Below are 21,083 nucleotides of genomic sequence, written 5' to 3'. Positions count from 1 at the left end.
CTGCTGAGGAAAGTCAACATTGAAATATATGCAAATCACACACAGACAAAGCCTGAGGCACTTCACTTACATGTTTTACAGGCTGCTACTGCATTATGGAGTAATGCTTATGATACAAAAACACGTCAAATAAAAGTTATACACTTTTGTAGAAAAATATACATATGCTACTGTTCTAAAGTTGGTCGGTATGATTTTTTTAAAATGTTTTGTAAGGTCTCTTATTCTCACCAAGGCTGGATTTATTTGATCAAAAATACAGTACAAGTAATATTTTGAAATATTATGACATTTCTTATTATTATCAATGTTGAAAACAGTTGTGCTGCTTCATACTTTTGTGGAGACATTTTTTTCAGGATTCTTTAATAATAGAAAGTCAGAAAAACAGCATTTATGTGAATATGATATTTTTATAACAATGTAAGTAATGAAAGTATAAATTTCTTTCACAAAAAATAAAATAAAAAATCTTACTGACCCCTACCGTTTGAATAATAGGCTACTGTGAAAAATTCGACAAATTATAATGAAGTAAAATAGCTATGATAAAATGAAATTATGGCTGCGTCCTATGGTTAAAAATGCTGCCTTCGGATGATGCATTCTAATAGGAAGGTGTTGAGGTATGTCCAAAACCACTGTTCGCTTCACATGTATCCTGATACTTCATTTTTGAAGGCAGCAGATGTATCCTTCGCTGCCTAAGTAATATCCCACAATCCTGTGCTTTCCATTCCGTGACAGTTGGGTTTAAAAAATAAGTCTGAAAGTTGTGGTTGGTCGTCGGTTTGCGTGTAATTGTCATGTTTGACCAACGGTTTTCCACTTCTGATGTCATTTCTAGAGAGATATTACTATTTAAGTAATTAAATATTTTCGAAGTTACCACCAAAGCTCGCTCTATATTACATTGTTGCCTCAGAAGTCTTTCGTGAGGCACCTTCGTGCACAAACGCCTGATAAGGCAGCATGTCAACAAGGATTGTTTTTTTTCTTTTTCATTTTTTTCTGACGCAGTGTAGCCTATAGATATTACATTTGAGTAAATGTCAAATAATAAAGATGTGTGTAATTAAGGCATCTTACCAGCAGGGGCTAATGGAGCCATGACAAACCTTGATCGTTTACAAATCAGAACGTAATAACTTTGATGTGTTGGGGACGGAGCTGGCCGACCGACCAATAACATAAGGAGTGAAACCTGTATTAAAACAGTCCATGTCCAACATGTCCAAATATGTATAGGACACTTCCCTACTACTATGCAAAAGGAAGACTTTGAAAGTATACCTGATTCTGGATTAGGTAAATTGCAATTCTGTTTAGTGATGCAGAAATTATACTACACCGCTATTAAAGGCCTTTTCAAGGGGGTCTATTGGAATCCACTGCTGCATCAAATGAGTGATTATAATCAAGGTATTAATCAATATTTTTCCTTCTAAATATCAAATGAGTTGAATGACTTCTCTGGAGATTTTACTTTGTTATAGAAGTTACAGTGTGATCACTGAAATGTTCTTTTCATGTAGCCTATTCTTTAATGTCAGTATTTGATATCTGAATGCAGTAACAGTGCTTGCTCATTTAACCCGGCTTCCAGAAATGAAATAGGGACTGGTTTTGTGTTTGAGAAAGGTCTTCAACGTGTTAAAACAAATAGTGGTCATTGAAGTCTATAGTTTAAGGGACCATTTCTCAGTTAAAGCCTATATTTTCCATTTAGACTAAAGTTTCCTATCCTTGAGAGAAAGAACTTGTTATCTTGATGTTTTGAGACGAGACTCCTGTTTATAGTTAGAGCCTGGCCAAATCCAACCTTGGAAAAGCTGTGTGTCGGTGTGTGTGTTAGTCTTCTTGGTTACAGGTTAAGGAACCACTGGCATTATTGGAGATCGACTGAGTTGTTGTTCGGGACATGCTGACACCAAGCAACCCAAATCTGCGACCTGGAAGATCACGACGTGCCTGACTTCAGGGTCCGAGTGTCAGCTGCATAATCTATGGAGATATGCTTCAGTCTATCTGTATATGTGTGGAAAATTACTATGTTTATCTATTTCTTAGCCAGTGAGAATCATTCAACCTGAAGCAAGGACGTAGCTTAGACCTTGGTGAAGGATATAACTGCTGTGATCTTTGTAACTGTAAGAGGGGCGGCCTGCGAACTCCTGTGTGAGTCTTGAAGCTGACTTCTGCTGATGAAACTGCAAACTATATCAGTAAAACTTTTCTTCAATTTATTATAATTCTGACTCCGGGTCTTCTTTCAAACATTTGGTCCTTGGGTCCTAAACTGTTAACCCCTAACACTTTAAAACCAGATTTTCATTAGGTTAAATCTTGTTTACTTGATTTTTATCATTCTTTCAAAGAATTTTGCTCTTCTACCTTTAGAAAAATGTATGTATTCCTGTGTGTTGCTGCTGACTGGGCATGTGATAATTTAGGCTATCATGCCCATTCAATTTTCAAAACATGTTTTTGCCTCAGAGCTGGTTCAAATGGCACTGTTTCATAAAATACAGCTTGCATTATTTAGTAATTAGCTCTTCAATTATTTATACGAACACTTATGAACGCGACGGCAAACATCTATCGGTCCAAAACAGTTTAATTAACAGCACAGCAACAGCCAGAGGACAGTGGATGTTTAAAAAATATATACACAAATGTATTTTATTTGTCAGAATGCACTTTACATTTCCACCACAGTGTAATTTCATGATATACATTAACATCTAGCTTCATGAAATAGCTTGAATGTGATATACATTATACAGCATGATATTGCAGTTTTATGATTTGGTGACAAAAAAATACAACGTTCAACAGTCTAGTGATTGCTCAAAATGTAATTCAACATAAAATCAGACTAACATTAGATAATAACAGGGACTTCTGATGAATATCTCTACACACGTTTAATATTAGATGTTGTTATGATGGACCTGGGTATCTCTTAATAACCTTTTTCATGGCCTGATTTTAAGGTTTTTAAGTTAGTTACACAATGTTACATTTTATATTGCCTTGCAGACTTCTAATGTAACATTCAGACCTGAAGTGAAAATAATGTTTTTTTTAACCTTAAAGCTCAGGTAGGCTATGTTTAATTTACACAAGTCATTTATTCATAACAGAAAAACAGTTGTTATTGTCGTTCACTTTTCACATTACGAAAGTCATCTCGGGAGAGAATGGCTGTATACGGAGTAACATGTCCAATGAGGTAATCTGATGCCTTGCATGCTATTCTCCCAGGATTTTACTTATGAATGGCTATATCAATAACAGCTTCTCTTCACCATAAGAACAATATCATTCCAGTTCACTATTTAAAAATTAATATGTTGGTTGCTGCTTTAATCGAACATTCAGCTTATAGATAGTAAGTTTCCTCACACATTTTAGCAGTGTCTTGTTATCCAGTGTGTGTCTACCATGAAAAATAAAAGCTTAAAGAGGTAGTTCACCCAAAAAATAAAATGGTTTTCCAACTTATATAACTTTTTTCTTCTGTCGTTCACAATAACAATTACAATGTTATATGTACAAGTCATACTGTCCACCATTTTTGAAGCTTGAAATCTCTAGTGATCATGAATATTCATTTTGGGGGGAACTATACCTTTAAAAATTAGCTAACACAAATATGTTCTAAGAACGTTTTGCTAACATTTCCTTTATTTCTGAATGTTCTCTGAACATTCAAACTGTCCAGTTTTTAAATGTTTTAAACGTATTTATTGTTTTGTTTTTTTGGGTTATGAACTTTAAGGAAACTTTCCATTTTGCAAACATTACAGGAACGTTACTTTTTAATGTTTTCTAGTAGTAACATTTAAAAATGTCCAACTAGAACGTTTCAGAAAACAAAGTTCCATGATCAATGTATTAATAGTGTTTTGAGCTAACGTTTTGAGAACATTATTAAAGACCAGATAACTTTGAACAAACATTCTATTAACGTTACTGGAGAACCTTTCCAGAACGTAAGCCAAAGTTCTAAGAAGATTCCCTGTTAGCTGGGAAGAAACTCAGTCCCAGGCAGTCAGCATGATGTTTAATAAATACCTGTAATATTTTAATTTCATACTTATTTCCCTGACTTGAACAAGAGTCGCACATCCTCATTTTGGAGCACTCTCAACATTGACCCCATGTCCATTAACCAAAAAACCTCCATTACACAACAAAGAACCTGTACAATGGAATCAGGTACCTAAGGACCCCCACATACTGATAATCAATACTCTTTTCTACACACAAAAGGAATAAATAAGCTTGGTAAAACCATAGACCGTTCAATATGAAGGTTAGGCACTATTGATACCGATGAAACATTTTCCCATCAAAAAGAAAAGTTAATTAATACAGGGAGTCTTTGTGCAACCTTGTGCATTGTGGTCCATGTTGATTGTTGGACTGAGAGGTGTATTGCTTTTGAATGTGTATATTTGTTTTCCTGGTTCTTGAATGAGTCACCAATGACCGAAGGTCCACAAAATGTGAGAAGGGCGAGAGAGAGTGGTGTTCAGTATCCCGCAGGATAGCCGCCTTTCCTGGGATCAGATTCAGCGAAGAGTTTGTCCCCTTGTCGCACAACGGCCTGCACTACTGCTCCTGGTGTTCTCAGCAGCTCCGTTACATGATTCTTCTGAGCCAAGCCATCAAGAACACTCTGCAGAATCATGTCACACAGTTAATGAACGGTTTTATCATTAAGAAAGTTCAGTGGTCAAGTGCAGAAACCCACCTGCTCAAAGTCCTGTTCCACAACTGTCATGTTGGGGTTGAGTTGGTTGTGGACTCTGGGCTCTGTAACTGATTTCTTCAGATCGTAGTGAAAGAACAGTGAGTTCAGGATCACCTGGGAGATGTGAAATAAGTGTTATAAGGGAGAAAGTAAAGGGTGACATTCAAAGCCATGGCTGGGAAACACTGCTGCATTTTTGCACTTGCATCCATATACATATATATATCTCACACGAGTAGCAGTGCGATATGGCTGTATATCAGCACTTATGTGATATACTTTTGATATACAGTATACTTATGATATATTACTTTTCGAGCTTACGCCTGAATCACAGCGTGCTGATATACAGACATATCGCACAGCTATATAAGTGTGATATTGCGAATACAACAGTTCGACGGCACACATGAGTAAATAAGAAACAACAACGGAGTGTCTTTAAAAACCCTCTTTTGTGCCGAACTACTTCCTTCCGCCATGGATTCAAATCTCAAGTTGATAGTTTAAAGGAGTGGTATAATGCCCCTTTTTACAATATGTAAAATATGTCTCTGTTGTCCCCGGAGTGTGTATGTGAAGTTTTAGCTCAAAATACCCCACAGATCATTTTTACAGCATGTTCAAATTGACACTTTTTGAGGGTCAGTACAAACGCGTCGTTTCGTGTGTGTCCCTTTAAATGCAAATGAGCAGCTCCGATTACCTCACACAGACAAGCACTAAAATGTCAGAAACTGTTCTGCCATTTATGTTTAAACTGGAGTTGGACAATGATGGAGAGACTCAAGAAGAAGTGACAACATGTATAATGCAACAGGACATTTCTGAGTGGGTAGTTGATGAATTTATGTTGCTGATGTGGAGTTAAAAATCTTAAAGTCATTGATTAGCATATTCTGTCATGATAATCTATAAGTCGCTCGTGTGGAAACTGTTGTAAGATTGCTACAGAGTCACAAGCTATTGCATTTGTGTTACGTACTGGATTGCATGTGAAAAGACGGATGCGACAGCTTGAGCAGACTCACAAATGTGCTCTACAACAACAACTCTTCCTCTTCTCAACATGGACGTGTTCCCGGAGGCGGGGTTTATGTAAATTTTAGGGTTCCGGGAGGAATGTCTTGTAGTCCCTACCAGCCATTTGTTGTAGTCCTTAAAAAACGATTTCTTTAAAAGCAAATATCTTCCTTTGCTTTGAACTTTGAGCGTTGTAACTTTGCAGATGTTGTTTATGCTCAAACAGCAACATTACACACTAACTAAAGTTAGAAAAGTGAAATCATAATCAACCACCACTTTAACAGTTGAGCCCAAGCCTCCGTTACCAATTCTAAAACGTCACTTTAGAACTAGTAATGAAGGAACATTGAGTCGCTTCATTGAATCTTGGATTATGTAGAGTGTAGTATGGTATTATGAGAGAGAGAGATCGGCTAAATGAGTGTATTACCTGCATTTGATATAGCATACGTTCTTCAGGTCGATGTCCATAATATTATATCCAAAAAAATCAGTTTTGTTCCTTCAAAGTTTGTGCCTACGGCCGAAACACAGCCGTGCTGATATACAGCCATATCTCACTGCTACTCATGTGATATTGGATATACAGATATTAAACATTTTGATGTTTGTGGTTACCAGAGCAGTTGCTGTGGTGATTTTCGTCCCACCAGAGGCCCCAACCACCATTTTGACTCTGTTGTGTTTGTCAAATATTATCGTGGGGCACATCGATGAAAGTGGTCTTTTACCTTGTCAAAAGACAAAAGTAGTATGTTAATACATGTTTTCATTAGAATTTTACCAGTGTGTCTATAGAAATAAAAAGGGGTATCATTTTTTCATTTATTTTAGGCTGTAAAACCCAAGACACCTGGCTGAATGAAGTTGTTGGGTGAAGGGGGAACCCCAAAGCCATTGGTAATGTGAGGGGAGCTGAAATCATCCATCTCATCATTAAAGATAATCCCAGTTGAGCGTGACATCACCTTAGAGCCAAAACTGTGAGAAAAGAAGAAAGATCAAGATAATCAGATCTAAATGAAGAGAACACAAATATAGCATTTCCCCTTGAGGTCCACTTAAAATGTTTTTTTTGACACCAAAAACAATCATATTTTTCTTTCTCAGGGATCCAGACTAACATATGAGAGCAGACTATATAAATATTGTTAGAGGAACAGTGTTTTTAAAAATAAATAAAGTGAGAAACGTAGGTCTAGTGCCCTTTTTTCCTCTTACTAAAGGTTGATGGTGCTGGTGGCCGCCACCGCGCTCCCATCCTCTGCGATGACTGACAGGTGAGCCGTGCCGTGGTCATCGGGTACAAAGTACTCGGGATCGTAGTAGGTGTCTGGATGAGTGGTGTCATCGGTGATTTTACTCCTAATATTGTCTGCAAAGTAGTCTGAGGTCATGTTTTGGATGAGCTGGGAAAGGAGATAATTGAAAAGAGATTTACAAGAGGCCATTGAACTCGTAGGTGCATGAAATCGGAACAGTTAGAGGCCTTGGGAAAATATAGTCAGACAATAAAAGGACTCGTTAAACCACTTCACAGATCTTGAGTAAAATTGCATGAGATCGTGTTGCTTTAATTCCCATAACTCCTTGTGTAAGGCAAAAAAAACCCAACCGAAATATTTAGTAAATAGTTGCACTCACATCAGTAATGTTGAGGTAACGCGGGTCTCCCAGTTTACTCCTCTTGGCATAAGCAAAACGAAATGCCTCTACGATGCGGTGATATGTCAAAGTCTTCATCTCTGCTGTGGACACACTGCTGTTTGAGAAGTTGTAACCTAGAAAATAAGAGTTGAATGCTTGATTTGAATAATTACCGTAATACATTTCCATAAGATCAAAACGCAAACATTTACTTTGCTTACACAATTCAGTAAGTCTTAGAACAGTGGAAAAGAATCACAGTGGAATTGTCCCTATGTAAACATACACTAAATGGACGTGTTTGACCATTGCATTTGTGTATAACACGGAGTTATATAATATATATAAAAAATATATATATGAAGAGTTGTGCCATCTGAAATTTTCTTCTAGAATGATCATTTTTATAAAGCTTGTATATTTAAGTTAAGTAATTTCACTTAAATGACAATTAATAGGTAATTTGCATTGCCATTTAATTGAAATTATTGAACTTAAATATACAAGCTTGATAAAAATTATCATTCTAGAAGAAATTTTCAGATGGCACTTAGAGGCTTTTGCATCTGAACTCTTCATATATTTACATAGAAAAACAATGGAAAAGCAGCACAGTAGAATGCAGAATCATCCTGTATTATAGTTACACGGCTCTCTGGAATATGGAATTCTGCAGTTAGATATTTTCTAATATTCTCCATCGTCAATGGCAATGCTATGCCATTCGTTTCTCTTGTTTCATGTAAACAAAACTGGCACTGGCATCTTGAATCTCTTTCATAGATTGCAGTGAAAATGCAGTTTCATATTTTTGAAACATTATTGAGTTGGATGCTTGTTTTGTACATCACGATGGACTTTAAACTCTAAATAAAGATTTAAAGCTACAATATGCAAGAATTTTTTGCTGCTAGAGGGCGCTACATTCCAAACAACGGCGTAGCTTGATGACGATGTGAAGGAGCGTGGAATGATGGGAACTGTCGTTTTAAACTCCACCGTGGATGTAAATCAGTCAGACGGGAATCGAAAAATCATGTTCATGGATGAGGTTAAGTTTTATTTTTATAATTACATGGTTTTTGTGGCGAGGGGGGCGTGGTTCAGCGCGGTCTGTAATGGGAGAGAGAAGAGACGAGCGTCCCGCAAGTAGGTCAAGTGCAAATGACGAACACCTGTGTCTTATTGCTGTGATCCGCGTGGAGAGACCGCTTTTAAGCCGCGCGCTGGAACGAGAGAGAGACTGAAGAGAAAATTGGACGCAGAGAAAGAAAACCGGTGGATCCGAGCTCTCATTTTTGAACTGTTTTGTGCCGTCGCGGTTGCCACGGTGAATGCGCGTTGTGCGCGACTTTTGTTTGTTTTGTTTTATTTTAATAAAGTACGAGTCCCAGTCACGCCGACCCGTCTTCTTCCTTCCTGACTCTTGAACCTCATCACACTTTTATTTCATTAAAATGAATTAACCGCAAGAAAAGTAAGGTTTAATACTAAATTGGTTATCATAGATGTTACTGTATGTCGAATTCATTGTTGTGATAACGCGGCGCAGTTTTACGTGTTCTAAACAATTGTTGTAAAAGTACATTCGAACATACCCACATCATTTGACAAAATACTGATTAATCTTTATGTATAACACATGCTATATTTATTTACATGGCCATAAACACCAGACGTGATAAACAATGTCAATAAACTAAACACAGATCTAAAGCAATAATACTCCCCTTACATAAACATAACTATTACCGAATGCTACATTTGGAAAATATCAAATTAAGCATGCTTTGTCGACAGAACCAGCTGCAATCGGTAAAGAATAATTGTGTTCCATAACGACTGCACGAAACAAGCTAACGTGTGTTGCTTGATAGACGCTACAACTACAACTTCCGCATTTGTCCAGGACTCCACGCAGTACGAGCGGAAACCGAGGGTAATGCGGATATGACGCAATTGACTGGCGACTCCCAGCTCCCCCCTGCTCTAACGCCCCGTTTCCTTGGTTAAAATCGCAATTTTCTCACGATTTAAAAATAATTGGAAACATTTGGGATATTGTAAGTAATCAACTTAACAAAATATATAACACTAGCCTTGAGATTATGGGATATTTTAATGCAAAATTCTTACATATTGTACCTTTAAGTAATTTCACTTAAATGACAATTAATAGGTAATTTGCATTGCCATTTAAGTGAAATTATTGAACTTAAATATGCAAGCTTGATAAAAATGATCATTCTAGAAGAAATTTTCAGATGGCACTTAGAGGCTTTTGCATCTGAACTCTTCATATATTTACATAGAAAAACAATGGAAAAGCAGCACAGTAGAATGCAGAATCATCCTGTATTATAGTTACACGGCTCTCTGGAATATGGAATTCTGCAGTTAGATATTTTCTAATATTCTCTATCGTCAATGGCAATGCTGTGTATCAGTCCATTCGTTTCTCTTGTTTCATGTAAACAAAACTGGCACTGGCATCTTGAATCTCTTTCATAGATTGCAGTGAAAATGCAGTTTCATATTTTTGAAACATTATTGAGTTGGATGCTTGTTTTGTACATCATGATGGACTTTAAACTCTAAATAAAGATTTAATTTACAAATTTATAAATTTGGCAAACACTTTTATCCAAAGCAACTGCTACATTGGTTTACACTTTATTTCGACGGTCCACTTTAGACATTCTATTAACTATAAGTAACTTTTCAACTACATGTCTCTCATTAGAGTATTAGTAGGCTGTAGTAGACTGTCAGTAGACTGTTAGGTTAGGGTTAGGTGTTAGGGTTTGGAGAATTAGGAGAATAAGTTGACTTGTAGTTGCCAAGTTAGTCAGTAGAATGTCTGTTGGGGGACCAACAAAATAAAGTGTTAGCAGATATTAAGCAGACAGTCTACTAATACTCTAATGACAGTTAGTTGACATGTAGCTGCAAAGTTACTTATAGTTAGTAGAATGTCTAAAGTAGACCAAATTTTCTTTCATTTATTGCATCTCTTGACTCCTGGTCTTCATTCATCATATCTGGTCCTGGGTCTTTAAATGTAAAAACCCCTACAGGGTGATACAAGATCTTATCCTGCCCGCATTGTTGATGTTTATTTTGTAATAATGATCAGCTGAATGTACAGTACGTTCTTTCGTAATGCATAACATGATGCCGCTCGCCCTCATGAATGAAGCTCTTTTGCGCAATCCTGTAATTACTCAATGAAGTACTGCACTCTGACATAGCGTCTCTGAGTGAGTTAATATATGTCTGGGGTGATGAAGGATTATTACATAATCAGGTACTCAAGTCCTGCTCAAAGAACAACATGTTCTCTCATAGTTATCCATAACATCTATCAAATGTTTGAACATAATCTCTAAAACGCTTAAATATGTTGTAAAGAACAATCCATCCATCTCATTGATGCAAGCATGCACAAAGACTCACCATCCACTATGTTGAGAATCAGAGCGAGTACAGGTCCACTGGATGGAGCATCAGGAATATTAATGGTGTACTCCCCCACAGTTAACTTCAACGGGGTCTCATTTAACACTGGCTTATATTCCATTAGGTCTTCAAGTGTTATAATCCCTCCTGTAGTGACAGATTGATTTGCATAAATTATTAAAATGAGGTCAGATGACCTTTAAGGCATGATAAATGGGTTAAACAAAGAAAGTATGAAGTGACCTGCAGCCTGGATATCATCCACTATATTCTGGGCCATAGATCCGTTGTAAAAAACATCCGGCCCTTCTTCCGCTATCCTCTCATAGGTGTCAGCGAGTTTGAGAAATCGAATGATATCATTTTCCTTCAGGAGGTTTCTGTTTGAGTCACAAAACACTTCACTGGAACACAGAGAGAGGACAAGATCAATATGATTTCATTAAAACTACTAGTAGAGGCAGTGTTTATAGAGTGTGGCGAGTTAGATTAGTTATGTGTTTAATATCAGTAGAATTAATAATGTATGATGCAGCATGAACAGTACACAACCGTAAACCTTGCTACACTTATTACTTGACACTGAGAAACTCAATGTGCCATTTTCATTTATGATAAGTAGATTTTTCTCACAGATTGCCCTGTTTCTGTATAGCATCCAAAAGATAAATCCTTACCACAACATCACGTCACTCAGAATTGATTCTTTGTTTTTTGCAATGGCATTGGCCAAGGACTTGCCAATTGGAAAACCATTGCGTGCCAATTCTATACTGGGCTGAAACAGTTCCCTCCATGGAAGTCTCCCATGCCTTGTGTGCGCCATCTCGTAACCACGGATTTCTCCTGGTATGGCGATGGACAACCCTCCTGCCATTCAAACAAGACACAGTACAGTGTTTTCATCATTCAAGGGCCAGAACTGCAATAAGGTGAGTACAATGACACAACGTTCATTTTCTGTTCTATCTGTTAATTTATTCAAAAATACTTTAAACAACTTAATGCAATTTAAAAAGACTATTTAAAAGAAGAAAATTCTTGTAACAATTCTGAGAGAAATTAATACTTTTATTCAGAAAGGATTCAATAAATTGATCAAAATTGATCAAAAAAAGATTTATATTTCAAATAACTGCTGTTCTTTTGTACTTATATTCATCAAAGAATCCTATTACAGTTTCGGAGGAATTTTTTATCAGATTTTTTATTATAGCACGACTGTTTTCAACATTGATAATGACAAGAAATGTTTCTTGAACACCAAATCAGAATATTAGAATGATTTAAAATTGTAATCATATTTCACAGTGTTACTGTTTTTACTGTATTTTTGATTAAAAAATTTAGTTTGGCCAATAGTTTGACATAAATTTGTATTATTGAGCCTATCTCTTAAAAAAAAAAAAAAAAAATGCTTTACTTATATTTGAAAAACTTTTGTCCACCAAATCAGTCATATGATGTGACAAACATGCAGAAAAAAGTCAGGAAAATATGCCATAGTTAAAAATCCCATTTGTGTTTTATTTATTTATATGTTTTATTGCTGAAGTAAGAGTGTTTAACTGTCTTCTCCTGCATCATTTCACTTTTGGTGTGAAATGGCCTTTACATTTGCCAAAAATAGAACCCAGTCCAGGTGAGAAAAAGTGTAAAATATAAAGTGTAAGAAGAGTAAAGTAAAGTATTACTTTCCATAAAAAGTAACTAAGTAATGCAATTATAATACAGAATGGAGGCTGGACTTGGTGATACGTTATGGTAATATTAATGGTACCTTTTCGTGACAGCTGGGTGTCATTGCCAAACATGTCCTCTGAAGCGTTCATTGGAGCAGTTTCTCTGGCATCAATTGTCTCCACCTTTCCTGTGGACAAAAACATGGAATTTATTTATTTCATTGTCAAGACTGTGTCATTTTGAGGGTTGTTTATGAAGACTATAAATTACTAAAACATTAAGCCTTTTGAGTCACCATAAATTGCTGTTTAATCTTGTTAGCTTCACCTAATGAGGCAGTGGTTATTCACGTCATTTGAGTGACGCAAGATTTGTGGTCACTATGATGCTGAGTCAAACCATGTGCCCTTTTTCTAGGCATTTGACCCCAGGTTGCTCTTGGACATGTCATATCAATTAATCTACTGTAAGTCACTTTGCATGACAAGTATCTGCTGAATGGCAAATAACCTCTGCGTCATATTAAATTCCTAAAGCATGTCCTTCAGTGTCAGGATTACTAGAAAGGGATGTAAATTTTGTGGAGCCCTGCAGTTTAAATGATTTTTCGAAGATTATTGTAGTATCTTTTACATTTAATTCAACGTGTTCAATGAAGGCAACGCAAAGGTCATGGATTCGATCCCCAGGAAAGCATCAGCTGAATGCATAAATGCCAGTGTTTTACCTGTTGCTGCATTGTATATGGTGAAGAACAGCCCCCCTCCAATGCCCATGCTGTGTGCGTTAAACAGCCCGACACACAACAGAGCAGCAATAGAAGCATCAACTGCTGAACCATTGCGCTTTAAGATGTCCCTGCAAACATAAAGAAAGCTGGGTGTGTAAGTGACGCTCAATGGCACGCAAGGAAACTCTGGATCTTTGGACTCTTACCTCCCAATCTCAGAGCACTTCCCTGCATCTGCTGCCACTGCTGCTTTTGAGTAGAAATGGCCCGAGGATACAGCGAGTGTCCTGTTTCCGATCCCCAAATACACACCCATGAAAAAAACAACTGCAACCACAAGCAAGACCACCAGCCCAGCAACAAGAGACTTCTTGACCATTTTCCTGAATGGATACAGAATGTGAATACATCTGAGTTAGTCATATTTGTGTAATTGATGTATGCTTGATGAAATCTATGAGATTATCACTCATTACAATACAAATATCTTTATTTATTTTGTAGACTGACATGTGCTTATCACCACCACTTCAATGTAATTTACTTCATCATTCTCAGTTGATCAGTGAACTGTATTTACATAATGGGTTTCAAATATATGCAGCAGTATATGGGCATGCACATTTTTGTGATCATAGAGAACATTTCTCCCCCCAAAATAAGCATACAAGTTACATCACCTTTTCAACATGTGCTGTTCATGAATAGAAGCACGGGTGTAAACCTCAGGTAATTTTTAGGAGAAATGGATAACAATGAAATGTCACCCAGCTCAAAGGACCTGTTGAATAAATCCTTTACAGTAACACATCACTATCATCATAACTGTTTACAGCTGTTCTGTAAGTTTAATAATACGGCTCAGCATTCATTCTACAATGTCATGGCACTTTATAAATTGTGCTCTGTGTCAACCCTGTAAATCCATCCTTGTGTAAATCCAAGCCGTACAACAGTCACATAAGATACAATCCCTGAGTTTTATTTTTCAGATAGTAGACCATTATGCCTTTTGAGACAGTCAAATCAGATATTGTGGAAGTGATTGAAGCCAGAAAAACTGAATCTGAAAAACTATTCACAATTCAATGAGATAGATGATAGATAGACAGAGACAAATCGATAGACAAAGAGATGGATAGATAAACAGACATAAAGATGAAAGATAGATAAACAGAGACATACCGATAGACAGACAGACGATAGACCGAGACAGATCGATAGACAGAGGTAGACAGACGGACAGATAGATGACGACAGATTGACAGACACAGAAGATTGATAGAAAGGCAGACAGAATTAGATACACAGACAGAAAGATGATAGAATGATAAAGACTGATAGACAGACAGAGACATTAGATAGACAGAGACAGAGTGATGAGAGACGGACAGACAAAAAGATATAGGCAGAGACAGACCGACAGACAGAATGATGATAGATAGAGACAGATAGACAGACAGAAATATGTAAGATAGACAGACAGAGAAAAAGATGATAGACAGTTTGATACAAAGAGAAAGATGATAGACAGTGACAGACGATAAATAGACAGAAAGAAAGATGATAGAGACAGACAGACAGATGAAAGATAGACAGAGATAGATAGAGACAGACAGACAAAAAGATGAAAAATAGAGAGATTGAGAATACAGAGAGAGACATAGATAGACAGACAGATAGATAGATAGATAGATAGATAGATAGATAGATAGATAGATAGATAGATAGATAGATAGATAGATAGATAGATAGATAGATAGATAGATAGATAGATAGATAGATAGATAGATAGATAGATAGATAGACATACCTCACAGATGATTATGCCTGGTGAACAATAATCCTTAATAATCCATAAAACCGAAATCCTTTTTCTGGTGTAAGTGGATGTATCAACTCAAGAGTGAATGGGACTGGGGACAGATGTAATCTGTGCTAATTCAAATTTAACTTGAGGTTATAAATCAACTTTACACAACAAGGGGATTGGCTAAGACTGGATTATTTTTCAAAAGTCCTGACCGTATACAGGTAGGCTATTACTCACATGAAACCTCACCCTGTTTTTAAAAGCTTAGGAGCTTCAGAGGTAAAACTACTGCAAGATTGCGATGACAATGCATTCACTCCACCCTTAATCTTAGACATTTAAACAACAACAACAAGGGTTGTCTATTAAAAATAATAATTTAAAACGGTCAAAATGTCCAGACAATTTGTATAGGATTCAATATTGTAAAACACAGCTACAAAAATAAATAAATAAATAAATACAAAATATCGAAGAGTCAGCAGTATTTCTAGATCACTGTGTGACATTGGCATGTAAATTCCCCTGTACAAATGTTATTTTTTCCACTGAAGAACAAGACACTCTTTGGATCATTCTGAAATCATGACGGATAACATGGATCATCGGTTTTGAATTAAAAATGTCTGTGACAGCTTCAGCACCGGCTTCATTACAGCAAAACGTCGTGAAATGTATTTTAATGTAGCCATTCATGTGCTGTCATCCGAGTATTTCAACATGTTGACTAAATTGGTTATGCTGATAATAGAATTTGCAATGAAAATGGCCTATTGAATTCGAAAAGAATGCATAGAAGCATTTTCACTGGTGGTCTCAGACTTTTTGAAGTTTATGTGAGTCAGCATTTCCTGTTACGTAAGATTCCAAAGAAACACCTCTGATGCAGCATGTTGGTGTTGACTTTGAAAATGTCATGTTTATGCTTGTAAAGCTTCCAGGAACTTTATTCAGGGGGAATTGCTCCATTGACGATTTGCTAAAGATCATTTCAGGCCTTTGGCACTTTATACCAATGACAGAAAATTCCATGACCTTGTAAATGGCATCAAAGAGCACAGTTGCGTAATAATGCCACCATTAAAAACAGCCGGACAGCACTTTTCAGCGTAGGGCAAGACACTTGAAGCATCATTAGACCTGTTCAAGAGACCTTTTGTCCCAAAGTCCTAAATTGACTAAGGACGTGTCAGCATGACTGTATAATTTGTCAGAGTTTGTCTTCAGCTCCTCCCATTATGTGTCACACACTGTTCAGGATTCATTAATATGCTTTGTCGCTCAGCAGTCCCTTCACACAATGAAACTTCAATTAATTAAGAAAATAGATAAAGAGCGTGTCTGTGCATGAGTATTTATGTCAACAGTTTCAGGGGAAGAGAGAGAAAGTGAACTATACTCACCTAATAGGATTCCACTAAATTGATTTGGTAACAAGTTTGACAAACATATCATGGCACGTTACTTGATTAATTCATCCCATTAATGCTGACAATCTCACAATCATTCAAGTCAGTTTGAAACAATTAAAACAACTTCTAACTACTGCATTACAGCCCTTATTTATCATAGTACTGCCTGAATTTAATTAATAAATGATACATGCTCATAACGCCCTTTTAAAAACTCTTACAATCTCGCTTTCATTCGGATATATGTACAGTCTTGTTTTTGTTATTTAAGGGGAGCAGTGACTTGGACAGCCAGATGTTTTGGAAATTAACAATTAATGAGCCACTGGATTGCTGAGATTACACATAATACGAAATCATATCACTGAATTTCACTAACATCACAGCATATCACAGCTATTTTCACATATGAATTAGTGTGTATATGAAATACGTACTTAAATGGAGTAACAACACAACAGACACACTCGTTTGTAAAGCAACAAATGTGCAGAGCCAAATAATTGATTTTAATGTGAGAATGTTATGTTTTGACTCATATGAGTGGAATATGCCATATTTACTGGCATATTCCACTCATGCTACTACAGCCAGCAATAAAACCAACCCCCAGGAACTCATTTTGTGTGTGTCCATATAGCTTGCCTTCACATTGGAAATAAAATACATATTTTTAAAAAAAGGCTGCAAGTCTGCAAATCAGACAGGGACATCAGTAAGGTCTGTTGCTAAGGTTTATTCCATCTGCCATGTCACTTATAAGATAACAGATAATGAAAAGCTTTACAGCAGCTAAATAAGAAAAGCTTAAGCGACCGTCTAGGCCACATTATCAACTATAAGGATTTCAGTGAGACAAAATATGTAATGGACATTCAATGCCAACAGAAGACCTGTGATATGGATTGAATCTTCTGGGTGTAAGGCATTTTCCTTTTACACTTTACCATTTATAATTTAGGTTAGAGAGAATTTCAGCACCATACCTTAGCTTGATCAATTTATGTGTTGATCGATTGTATTGCTAGTATCTACGTCTCAGCTGTTTCCCCTAAAATTACTTACACCATACACTAACTTTTATCTGGAAGCTTGTCTCCCTCACTGAATAAGAAATTAAAAAAGTAATTAGACTTTTTATCTCACAAATCTGACATCTTATCTAGCAATTCTGACTTTTATTTTCAGAATTGTGTGATTTAAACTCGGCATTGCGAGTTATAAAGTCAGAATATTGCGAGATAAAAAAAAAAAAAAAAAAAAAAAAAAAAAATCGCAATTATCTTTTAAATTGTTTTATTCTGTGGCGAAAACAAGCTTCCATACTTTTGCCCCTCTACTAGCAGTGAGTAAAACTGTCAGTTACATAAGGAGGATTGCTGTTTTGGTAGGCTAAGGCCCCGTCCACACTACTGCTTTTTCGTTTAGAAACGGAGAATTAAAACGAATACGATCTCCGTCCACACCAGCGTTTTAGCTGCGTATTAGAATTGATCTCCGTCCACATTAAAACAACTGAAAACGCGGATCACGTGACCATTCACCAACACTGGGCATGCGCGAGCCGGTGTAAACACAACTTCATTGATAAAATTATCCCACCATGCGCTGGTTCTTCCCGGGTTAACCCAAAACCGACGCTCCATGTACACGGTTGATACCGGGAATTGTCAAACGTAAACTATTTTATCGGGAATTGTCAGTTGCACACGGGAATTGTCACATTGTCACTATTTTACCGGGAATTGTCACAGATCACTCGAATAATAGCTTGCCTCCGGCGCATGTAGGCAGTTAGCATTGTAAAATGCAGAATTTACTTGCACAACAGCTGCTAGAAAAGATATAGCCTACGCCATGACTGATGACACCCAATCAGATCCGAGCGTGAGCCTCTACTACGTCATCGTTTCTAAAGTCCTCCGTTTTGACCCGTCCAGACTAAAACGCCCTCCGGAGATTCAAAACGAAAAACGGGTCGGCAGCGTTTCTAAACTTCTCCGTTTTGGGTCTCCGTTTTTGACGTTTTAGTGTGGACGGGAGGTGCAAACGTAGCAAAAGGTCTCCGTTTTTAAACGAAAACGCAGTAGTGTGGACGGGGCCTAAGGCTAATCGCACCTAACACATTTTTCATGTTCGAAAACGTCTCGGTTACTAACGTAACTTCGGTTCCCTGATAGAAGGGAACGAGTATTGCGTAAGTAGCTTACCATGAGAAAACTCCTTTTCTCAAGAATATTGAAGCCAAATTTTTATAACGCAGTGCAGCTGCACGAACTTATGGCGAGGCGGCACAAACCAATTTTCCCTGGTGCATCAGAGCCCACCATGGGTGTGGCTTATAGCTATATAAGCCCCCATTTTTGCCATAGAATCAGGTTTAAATCGACTGAAGCGATCCCCTGACCTAAGCACAGTAGCACGGCGGGTTACGCAATACTCGTTCCCTTCTCTCAGGGAACCGACGTTACGTTAGTAATTGAGACGTTCCCTTTCGAGAGGTCTCTCGCATTGTGTAAGAAGCTTACGCTATGGGAACCCCTTTTAAAATGCTATGCGTGCTTAAAACTTTGCCCCAGACTACAGCCTAGGCCGGCGTGGGCTTGCTCATATTCGTCCGCTCTGGCATCCTCTGTGCGCAGCGCTTTTTCTTGCGCGGCTCGAGCAAAGGAAAAGGGAGAGCGGGAGGCGCGGGGTCGTCGTCGGCGAAGCTGGCCAGTTGAGCCCGCAGGGTGGAGAGCGCCATCTCAGCAAACTCCGGGCAGCCGCCCTTAGGGAGTGCAGCTTCTGCATGGTCACGGCCCAAACAGGAAGTGCAGAGAAAGTGACGGTCTCCGCCGAAGAGTGGGCCTCTGCGCGAGGCTCATGAGACCCAAGGCATTTGTAACAACGCCTGAAATAGCTCTTTTAAAAAAAGTGAGTAGCAGCGGCGAACACACCATTGTTTTTTAAAGGATATAGCGCGCCGGATGGCACAGCAGAACAGCGGGCTGAAGGCGGCATTCAGTGAAGACAGGAAGCCGGCGTCCTCAGAACTGCTTTGCAGGTCGCTCGTTCCGCTGAAGGCTTTTCGACGGCGGCGAAGGCTTCTCAATCCGGAGGTCAGCGAAGTAGAACTTGCTGAAGGAGATCAAATCTGATTCTATGGCAAAAATAAGGGGGCTTATATAGCTATAAGCCACGCCCATTCTGGCAGGCTCTGATGTGCCTGGGCACGAAGCGGCCTGATTGGTTCGCGCGCCTGAGCCGCCTCGCCATAGGTTAGTGCATTTGCCACAGCACAGCCAATGACTGCGCTAGACACTCAGCTATGTGTCTGCTGTGCAGCTGCACTGCGTTTTAAAAATTTGACTTCAATATTCTCGAGAAGAGGAGTTTTCCGAGAAATACGAGAGACCTCTCGAAAGGGAACGCGTGACGTCGGGCGCTTTTTCCACTCGAAGTTGCTTTTTTTTCAACTGCAAAAACGCGAGGCGCAGCAGGCGGTAAAACGAGAGACGCCCGGGGCTCTGTGAATACTATGAAGTGTGCTTTGATTCTGCTCTTCTTCGCAATAATCTGTTTGTAGCTACATACCCATGGTAGCAGTTGCTCATCTTAGATTGGCGCTTTTGAAACCCTCCACCTTATCACAGCTTTGAAACATTTAGGCTACCAATCTTTTGTTTCCAATCAGTGGATCGGATCTTGTCAAACTCGCCAAGTCACGCGATTTCAGCAAACGAGGCTTCGTTACTTCTACTGTTTCGAATTGTTTCAAAATTCGGATGGTTCGCCGCTAAATGGCATTGAGCTGGTGAACGCTCAAACAACCCTTGACTGATCTCAGGTCAGTTTTATAATAAATGTTTGCATTAATTTAATGATTTGTAATAGGCTACTTATGTATAGCTAATACAAAAAGGATAATTGTATTTGTAACTTGTAATTGACTCATTTTGCCAAGCCCTGCCTAACACACAAGCAGTAAACATTAAAAAAATCGTTTCGACCAGCAGGTGCTGCCAGCCTCTGGTGTTTCGAGTGCATCGCAAACAGTGAATCATTTTGCGAAGAAAATGGTTCGAGTTCCGAAAAGCTTCGTTTTTCCATCACTAGCCAACTTATCAGGGGTGCGTTTCCCAAAAGCATCAAAGCCCTCTCGAAAAAGCTATCCTATTAGAAAAAGTAGCCGAAACATAACTATTTAGTGCACCGTTCCATGTTAGTTAGGCTAATGCATTAACTAACACATGAGACCTTGTTGTAAAGAAGTGTTACCCTAAATTCAATTATATTCATTTCTTTTTGGATAAATTTAAATAAAAAATGTTGATCAACAACCCCTCACCTCACCACCACATATTTTTCGTTCTTGGCATGTGGTGCACATACACGAAACACCGCGAGCCAATGGCAGGACAGCAGAGCTTAGTAATGATCCACGCGCGGTGCTGGAGAGCATCACCATCATCCACTGAATACCAACCAGAGCATCAGGCGGACGTGTCCAACTGACAACAAACACAAATACAAGGACGTGAGAGCTGGCATAAAGAACAAAACACTGAC

At 38.1% G+C, this 21,083-nt stretch overlaps 1 protein-coding gene across 3 annotated transcripts; it reads right to left on the bottom strand.

The window, feature by feature from the left end:
• Nucleotides 1–4,112: 4,112 nt before the first annotated feature.
• ggt1a (gamma-glutamyltransferase 1a) lies at nucleotides 4,113–21,053 on the bottom strand. Of its 3 annotated transcripts, none has more exons than XM_084388819.1 (13): nucleotides 20,863–21,053; nucleotides 13,514–13,690; nucleotides 13,305–13,435; nucleotides 12,675–12,764; nucleotides 11,572–11,764; nucleotides 11,138–11,298; nucleotides 10,892–11,041; nucleotides 7,433–7,569; nucleotides 7,010–7,197; nucleotides 6,642–6,769; nucleotides 6,407–6,519; nucleotides 4,763–4,876; nucleotides 4,113–4,687 (listed from the first exon to the last, which is right to left on the bottom strand). In XM_084388819.1, the coding sequence occupies exons 2-13, from the start codon at nucleotides 13,684–13,686 to the stop codon at nucleotides 4,541–4,543; spliced, it is 1,725 nt and encodes a 574-aa protein (XP_084244945.1). In that variant the 5' UTR covers nucleotides 13,687–13,690; nucleotides 20,863–21,053; the 3' UTR covers nucleotides 4,113–4,540. The 3 variants fall into 3 exon arrangements, with proteins under 3 accessions (XP_084244945.1, XP_084244944.1, XP_084244943.1); XM_084388818.1 differs by lacking the exon at nucleotides 20,863–21,053 and adding an exon at nucleotides 19,472–19,507; XM_084388817.1 differs by lacking the exon at nucleotides 20,863–21,053 and adding an exon at nucleotides 13,988–14,230.
• Nucleotides 21,054–21,083: the final 30 nt, after the last annotated feature.

The sequence above is a fragment of the Rutilus rutilus genome (genome assembly GCF_951802725.1).
Source record: "Rutilus rutilus genome assembly, chromosome: 19".
In the NCBI taxonomy this organism is placed as follows: Eukaryota; Metazoa; Chordata; class Actinopteri; order Cypriniformes; family Leuciscidae; genus Rutilus; species Rutilus rutilus.
The sequence above is the reverse complement of the archived record's forward strand: the minus strand, read 5'-3'. Positions and strand labels throughout refer to the sequence as shown.